Here is an 8577-nt window from a genome sequence, read left to right as displayed (position 1 = left end):
TGGTTACAGAGAAGGTGTCCAGGCTGGCCCGGGGCTCTGAAGGGGTATTCCTAGGAGGACTCCTGGAGGAAGTAGCTTATTAGCTGTCTCTCAAGTGTGTCTTGGAGTTCCCTTGTCATAGAGTAGGGCCAAGGTGGGGGATCTGTGCACACATATAAGAACAAGACTTCTCTCCANAGGCCAGTACCTCTGCTCGGTTACTATGCACAGGCTGACAGATAAGCAACTGAAGCACTTGAACATGAAGAAGACATCACTGGCAGTCACCGCCTCCATCCCCAGCAGCTATACCTCTGTAGAGAAGGTGGGAGCTGAGGTCCCCTTCAGTCCAGGGCTCTATGCCAACCAGGCAGAAATCCTTTTGAGCAACCACTATACCAGCGCCGAGGTCAAAGTCTTTGGTGCTGTGGAGATTCTGGAAAACTTGGAGGTAAGCTGCTGTGGGGGCTTTGGGTCAGGCCAGAGCTGGTTCAGGTTAGGATTTAGAGTTGTGAGGCTAGGGTTAGGGCTCAGACGAGGGTTGGCTTCAGGCTTAAAGGTAGAAATATTTTTAGTTGCCTGGTTTACAGACTAGGCTTAGTGTTAAAGGTTGGGCTTAACAGTGTAAGATATTAGAGGCTAGGATTAGCGGCTGTGGTTAGTGATTAGGGTTAGAATGTGCTTTGTACAGTTAGTGCAGGAGTTAGTGCATTCTGATTCAGGGTACCCTGTTCCATGTTGGGATAGGCCACTGCTGTACACGCTTTACAGTTACTGTCACTTCCTCCTCCTCCCCTCCTCTGCCTCCTCCTCTTCCTTCTCTTCCTCCTCTTCTTCCTTCTCTTCCTCCTCCTCCTCTTCCTCCTCTTCTTCCTTCTCTTCCTCCTCCTCCTCCTCTTCCTCCTCTTCTTCCTNCTCTTCCTCCTCTTCTTCCTTCTCTTCCTCCTCCTCCTCTTCCTCCTCTTCTTCCTTCTCTTCCTCCTCCTCCTCCTCTTCCTCCTCTTCTTCCTTCTCTTTCTCCTCCTCCCCTCTTCCTCCTCTTCTTCCTTCTCTTCCTCCTCCTCCTCTTCCTCCTCTTCTTCCTTCTCTTTCTCCTCCTCCCCTCTCCCTCCTCTTCCTCCTCTTCTTCCTCCTCCTCCCCTTCTTCCTCTTCCTCCCCTCTTTCTCTTCTCCCTCCCCCTTCCTCCTCTTCATCTTCTTCCTCTTCCTCCTCTTTGTCTCCTTCTTCCCCTTTTCTTCTGGCTGATATATGACTGGCCTCTGAGGCTTCAGTCCAACAAGCCTACAGGGAGAGCTCTGATGTGTGGTTGGAGGAACCCTGTAGCCTGCTTCTCTTGTCTTGCTGTGGTTAACTGCTCACAAGAGAAGAAGACGAGGTATATAGTTGCTGTGGCAGCCTGATGGGCTAGAGATGCTGCTTTGTGGGGACTTGGTTTTAGGTGCTACTTTGGGTTGGCTAACATTTTTATGCTCAACTAGAATTCAGTAATATTGATCATGCCCTCTTTAGCAGATTCTGAATGTGGGTCATGCTTCAGGGTATCAGGGCCCACCTGGTCCTGGGAGAGAAGTCCAGCATATGTGGTTAGAAGGGTGTGTCCAGAGATGAGCTGGACACCTGCNGTCCCACCTGTGGGACACTACAGTGTGCACTCCCTGCAGAGCATGCCTCCTCAGCACTGCCTTCTTCCCAGGTGAAATCCGGATCCCCGGCAGTGCTAGCCTTCGTGAAAGAGAAGTCATTTGGGCTGCCCAGCTTCATCACGTACACAGTTGGTATCTTGGATCCCACAGCTGGCAGCCAGGGCCCTCTGTCCACTGCCCTGACCTTCTCCAGCCCTGCCACTAACCAGGCCATCACCATTCCAGTCACTGTGGCCTTTGTGTTGGATCGTCGTGGGCCTGGTCCCTGTGAGTTATAGATGAGACATCAACTGACCCAGATCTGGACAGGGAAAGCTGGGGCAGGGGGCCTTGGGTATTGGTGGGCACCTACAGCGTGAAAGTTGAACAAGTCAGAAACAAAAAATGTCTCTCAAAGTGGCAGTCTCTTTCTGTCACCAGTGCCACAATACTTCCCTTGTCACCACATCCTCAGCAAAGCCCTGTGCTCAAAATCCTGCCATGGCTCCATCTCTCAAGTGTAAAGCCCACATCCCTGCAGTGACCCCTGAGACCCATATGGTCTCTCCTGCCCATTCATAACTCGCCTCCCCCTANGCTTCCTGATCCAGCACCAACCTGTTTCTTGCCTGTTTCTGGAACACGAGACCCCAGTCAGAGTCATTGGCATCACTGTTTACTCTGCATACAATGTCATTTCCCATTGACCTATGTCCTCAACTGTCTCAGACTGCCCGTCAAGCATCACCTCTTGGTTAACACAGGATTAGACTCTCCTCCCTCCAACCTACTCTCCAGACATGTGTTGGCCTATGGAGAAGTAACATTATTCATGACTGGGACTCCTGCCCGACTGCCCCAGGAAGTCCAGTGTGAGGACAGTTCTTTGCTCAGGGCCCTCCTGATGCCAGGAGCTACTCACTTCCTACCCAGCTGTGTACAGACTTGTCCTGCTTCAGCTGCCTGTGGGCATGCAGAGGATGCAGGGCATGGAGTGAGGGCCTTGCAGTCTGGTGTCTCTCTACCAGGAANTACTTGGGGACAAGTAGAGAGTGTAATAACACTGTGACATAGGCAGCAGGGATCTGGGATTCAGGCCACTCCACAGAGGTGGATAGCTTTGGGGCAGAAGTGCTGCCCACCTGCACCCTGGGGCTNTTAGGAAGGAGTCAGAGCAGGAGCTCCTATTCTGTGAGCCTCTGGCCCACCAATTGCTCAAGCTTTAAAGCTCACAGGGCATCTTCCAGAACTGCCTCTCTTTCTTTGGAACAACCTNGCTGCCTCCTTGACAGAAAGGACACNAAAACCTGATGTGCCAAGCTGGTACCTAAGGATACTTTCTGGAAAGGACAGAGATGGCCAGGGGAGACAGAAGGAGATGCTGCCCTTGTCTAGACACCTCACATCTAAGACAGACTCGCCCCTGCATCCCAGGCAGTAGGACATGGTGAACCATGCAGATGTCTAGTGGCACAGGCCCTCAGGGGACCCAGCTATGGCTCTGGCATTTTGATGTCTGTCTTTGTCCTGTTGCAGATGGAGCCAGCCTCCTGTCACACTTCCTGGACTCCTATCAAGTCATGTTCTTCACCTTTTTTGCTCTGCTGGCTGGGACAGCAGTCACCATTATAGGTGAGGCCAACCTCATACCCCTTTCTCCACCCCACACCCTCTCACCCTACTCACTCTCACCAGCCTCTACTCTTGCAGCCTACCATACAGTCTGTGCACCCCGGGAACTTNCTTCACCCCTGGCCCTCACGCCCCGTGCCAGCCCTCAGCACAGCCCCCACTGTGAGTACCTCAGCCACAGGCATAGCCTAGAACGCCTCCACTAGAGTCATCTCCTGGGAAAGGGTGGGATCCAGGCCCTGAACCCTAGATTTCACAGCCTGTGTCAGAGCAAAGGAGACAGAGCTGAGCCCCAGGGACAAATGTGCCAGGGGACAAGGGTGTCACNCGGACTCAGAGGCATCCATCCCCAGCAGGCTGTGGGATGGGAGGAGTTGGTAGAGACAGTGTTGTCTACGCAGGGGAATTCCAGAACAGACAGGCAGGGCTACCACTGAGAGGTCAGGTTGGGATGGGAGGATGGAGACTCTACGCTGTCCTCATGAGAGATACTCCCACAGAGAAAGATCGGAAAGCCCACTGCTTTCAGTAATCTATTGGTCTGTGATGACCTAAGGTCTTGGTCACCCTCTACAGTTCCTGGGGTTCCTTTCTCTAAGAGTCCTCTGGAACTGGGCAGTGCCCAGTAGCCCTTTGTCTCCTGACTCCCATTTGGCCTGTGTAAGAGGCCCTGGAGCTAGTGTCTGCTCATCTTAGTGTTAGAGGACAGTTTTATGGCCAGAAGTGCACACACACGCACGCATGCACACCCTGTTATCAGAGCCTCTTCCTGTTGTCTCTGGTCTTGAAGTCAGGACTCCTGAGTATCCTAGCATGCTGGGTGGTTAGCTGTCCTCATGGCTTTGGCTTGGTGCACAGCTGTTCTGCTGCAGTCCTTTCTGACTCTTCCTCCTAGTGTTTGTTGAAGTTACCATAGGGAGGGTCTTAGTGACTAAGTTCCTTTCACTTGCCTCCAGGTCCTTGTTACAATAGCATTGTGCTCAAGAGTCTGGTTCTTCCATTCTCTGGGCTCCGTGGAGAGATAGCAGGATGTGTCATGTGACCCACCCCAGACTACTCTGACTGAGCTCAGGAAGGTCAGAGGTCATGTTCCAGGCTAAGTGGATATAAATACTTATGAACCCTACACATCCCAGTAAATCTCATCCACACCCTCCACAGGATTAGCCCACGCTAGCTCATAAGGTATTCATTGGAGACAGAAGGCTGCTGGGTACAGAAGCACAGGTTGGGCAGTGGACTTTCCCGTGCCTCCCCTGCCCCTGTCAGTTTCTGCTGCCCTACGTATAAGCCCCTGGCATGCCATGGGCACACACTGAGGAGTATAGTGGGGATATTGGCTATTTATTCCTTCATGCTCACGTCCCTTTCCTCCCCAGATCTTGCCTCATCTCCGGCTGCTTTCAACACACTGCCTTCTGGTCGCAAAGCCAGCCCTCCCTCAGGGCTCTGGAGCCCAGCCTATGCCTCTCACTAGGCAATGTGCAGGGCTGGTATTACTACACGGCTGAACTGACACCTGGATAGAAGGGTCACTGTCATTTTCACACCGGGGTGAGACCACGCCTGGGCCCGAGGCCATCCTCACTGCCCTGGCCGTGCTGAATCACTGCCTGATTCACACAAGCAAGGGATTTTAATTTGTTTGCTTTTAAATCTCTTTCCCAGTCTTGAGGGCCAGGGCTTCCTGGTTCCCTCCTTCTCATGTGGTGTGCAGGGTTTGGGGGTGCTGCTTAATCTTGTGTTTGTTCTGCTCGAGGAAGCTCGCTTCCCTGTTCATGGCTTTTGAGTACTGGGAGCTGTTTCTACATCATCTACAGATAATGTCACTGTAGTGATCTCAGGGAAAGGATTTTCTCATTACTCCTGGGGTTTTTGTGGTGTTTGGAATAGAACCCAGGGTTTCATACCTGCTTGGCAATTGCTTGTCCATTGGCACATGCGCACACCAGCCCTTTTTTGTGGGTTTTTGTTGTTGGTTTTTTTGTTTTTTTTTTTTTTTTCATGAAAACTCACTCTTCTCCTTATCCTACTGCTGCTAGGAAATGTGGGGGGCAAGCAGATGTGGATGTCCCCTAGGGGACACCATGCCCAGAGCCCTGTGCTGACTGAGCCTTCTTACTGTGATAGTTACTGAGCCTCAGCAGAGTGGTCCTCCCTTCAGAGCCCCGGGAGGTCTTGTTTCAGCAGAAGGGCTTCTGTCACCAGTNTTGGAATACCTCTCGCTCTCCCTGAGGCGGCTTGGAAATAGCCACAGCATCATCGGCCCTGCCCTGTANCTGGCAGGGATCTTCTGATCTCTGGGTTTGTTCTGAGATGCTGCTGTGACTTGTGGAGCAGAGAGACCCAATGTCATCTGCTCATCTGCCTTGGAAGACAGAATGCAGTACCTCAGCGGATCTGAGCCACCCGATTGGCCCTCCTCTCCTCCTCCTCTGCCACCAGCACTCACCTCCCTAGCCCAGGAACAGAAGAGGATGCCTTGGGAATACGATGCGTCTTCATGTCCAAGCTCAGGGACATGGCCTCTGCTTCAGGTCCAGGTGCTGTGGTGCTGTCAGAACGAGCCAGAGACTCACCTCCAAGTGGACGTGTATGGGCACCACGTCACCAAGAGTTGTTTGCCTTTGAAGGTCATGTGTGATCCTTTGAGGCTGAGCCACAGGATAGACTTTCTGGAGGTGGGGATAGAGTCTTTGTGCCCAGCCGGCCGCTCAATCTCCCCCCAGAGCTGTTAATGGAGTCTTCCCTGCATTTGTTTAATAAAGTTCTGTGTAGTTTCTTAAGGATGCGGTGGTTCTTGTACTGACTCTGCCTGGGTGTTTACTATGATGGCCTGTTTCCANTGGTGCCCTTACCTCCTCTCTGGCCANGGGGTCTCTCTACCCTGGAGACAGGGTCAGTAGCAGGACCTTGTCTGCAGTAGTACCGCACAGTCTCCCTTCCCTCCACTTCCTGCCAGTCCTCTCAGGCACCTGTCATTCTTCCTTCTCCTTCCTTCATTGTCATCTATAATGTCTGTCTTTCCCCTTAAAATGGCCTTTCTCTGTCCTCCCCCTCCCCCCCACCCAGCTATACTCCCAAGATCTTGAACACCTCAAAGGACCAGTTCTCTGCCCCCCTCCCCCACCACACGCCCTTGGTCTGGCCTGCCTTCTCGGAGCCCTCATGGGCCCCACCCTAGCCAGCACTAGCCCTGTCACATTCCTCATGGGACCTGCCCTGTCACACCAAAACAGGATTCCGCTAGGCCCTGCTCTGTGCCCTTGTCTCCCTGTGCTTTTTTCTCTCCCTCTTTCCCTGCCTCATGCCACATTGGAAGTGGGAGGAGAGGGGAGTAGGGGCTCCTCAGACTCAGGGACCTGCTTCCACAGCACTGCCCATGCTNAGAGCACCAAATGGCCACCACTTCACTTCCCAAATCGGACCTCCGTGTGAGTGAGTGGTGACGGGTGTCATTCTCATAGCTCCTCAGGACACTGTACACGAGAAGATCTAGACAGCATTATCAGATTGCTGAGTGTGATTGGTATTGTACCTACTGTACGCATGCCTGCCTGGTTCACGGTGTTGGTGTTGCCCTCAGGTAAGACCCCTCTGAAACAAAAGATAGCTACCAGGATCCAAGGAGCAAGGACATCACATCCAGACATGGCAGGGTCTAGAACAGAACGAAACTCCTGTCTCCTAATGACTGAAGGCGCTCTTCTCAGGGCTCAACAGGCAAATTCACCATCTCCATCACTAAGGTCGGAGCCACTTCTGTCCTGTGGCTAGTGAGTGCAATGAATGGTCATATCTTGGGTGCCTCTAGATGCCATGAAGCTGATCACTGGCTCCTCCCAGATGAAGCAAAAGGATTGNAGTGTCCACCAGCCACCTTTGTTCTGGGGCACTGGGCTTCCTCCTTCTCTCCACCTGGAACACTGGGGTCCTGATAAGTGCTGGCCATTAAGCTCCCTTTCTCCAGGGGCCAGCAGCCTTTCAAAGCACGTTGGGGGAACACAGCCAGATCTCTGTACTAGCAAACCTGACTGGGCATGCTGACAGCCCGGAGGGACCCACACAGCTCCACTGGATTCCGAAGCCAGCAGAGCAGCTCTCACTGCCTGAAGGTGCTAGGAGATGCTTTTAGCACCAAGAGTACAGAATTGCAAAGAGGTATTTTTCTCTCAAATTCTTGTTTGAACAAAAATTAACCCTCCAAGTGTTTGTTGCTCTTTGTCTGCATGCTCACCTGTTTGGCACATTGGGGGTCAGTCTGCTTCCTATTGCTGTGTTAAAACTCCATGAAGACTGTCTTGACGAGGAAAAGGTTTGTTTATTTATTTTATAACCTATTTTATAGGTTATAGTCCATCACGGAGGGGCATCAGGGCAGGAACTCAAGGCCATGTAGGAACAATGCTTACTGNCTTGTTTTCCAGAGCTTTCGCAGCTCAGCCTTTTTTATTTTATTTTATTTTACATTCCAAGACCGCACGCCCAGGTAGCAAACCCTACTGTGGGCTGGGCCCTCCCACATCAATCAGGAAAATGGCCCCACCATACTTGCCTACAGGCAATCTGATGGAGGCATTTTCTCAAGGTTTCCCTCTTCCCACATGACTAACTTGTATCATATTGACAAAAAAAAAAACAAAAACAAAAACAAACAAAACAAACCAAAAAAACTGTGCAGCACACTGCTGGCTAAAAACCCTTCATCTTGAGTCTGAAATGGGGACAGGGTTGAGCAGTAGTATCTAAGTTGATGAGGACACCTGGGACCTGGAGATGGGGCAGGAATGCAGGTCTGTCTCACTGCAGTGCTCACTTGACCAGCAAAGTGGCCTTTAGCAGATGGCTTCACCAAGAAGACGCAAGTGGCAGAATGCATCTCTCTTTCCAGCCTCTTGGGCTTCCCATGTGGCTGCCTCTCCAGAGAATGTTTGTAGGTCTTCCTACCCGGNAGAGGTGCATGTTGGCCTATGTGATAGGTAGATGTGGTAAAGTTCTGTCCCAAGGTTCTGCCATGGACAGAAAACCCCATGGTGGTAGAATGGACAGATGAGTCTCAGGTGTTCTGTCCCCATCATACCTGAGAAAGCAAAGCGACTGCTCAGGAAGACCATGTGGCCAGAAGGAAATTATTCACCAAATGAGAAAGAAGAATATCTTGTTATTACATCTATCTATTTGAGGGAGTCAGAGGACAACTTAGAAGGCAGTGGTTCTGTCCTTACATCATGTGAGGTCTAGGGAGTCACCCAGGTCACCAAGGGTTGGCAGCAAGTACCTTTGCTCTCTGAACCATCTTCCTGGCCTGAGAAAATAAGGGGAAAATGTTTGTTTCACAAAAAA

At 51.7% G+C, this 8577-nt stretch overlaps 1 protein-coding gene across 1 annotated transcript in view; it reads left to right on the top strand.

The window, feature by feature from the left end:
• Nup210 (nucleoporin 210) overlaps window positions 1–6020 on the top strand; it is a 105995-nt gene extending 99975 nt beyond the window's left edge. The window contains exons 34-38 of the mRNA XM_029478233.1: window positions 180–430; window positions 1674–1890; window positions 3139–3234; window positions 3313–3396; window positions 4614–6020. Of these exons, the coding sequence (XP_029334093.1) occupies window positions 180–430; window positions 1674–1890; window positions 3139–3234; window positions 3313–3396; window positions 4614–4711 (746 nt within the window). The 3' untranslated portion in view covers window positions 4712–6020. The remainder of the gene's footprint in view (window positions 1–179; window positions 431–1673; window positions 1891–3138; window positions 3235–3312; window positions 3397–4613) is intronic.
• The last annotated feature ends 2557 nt before the right edge of the window (window positions 6021–8577 follow it).

The sequence above is a fragment of the Mus caroli genome, chromosome 6, assembly GCF_900094665.2.
Source record: "Mus caroli chromosome 6, CAROLI_EIJ_v1.1, whole genome shotgun sequence".
NCBI classification, from domain to species: domain Eukaryota; kingdom Metazoa; phylum Chordata; class Mammalia; order Rodentia; family Muridae; genus Mus; species Mus caroli.
This window is presented reverse-complemented; position numbering and strand designations above follow the sequence as displayed.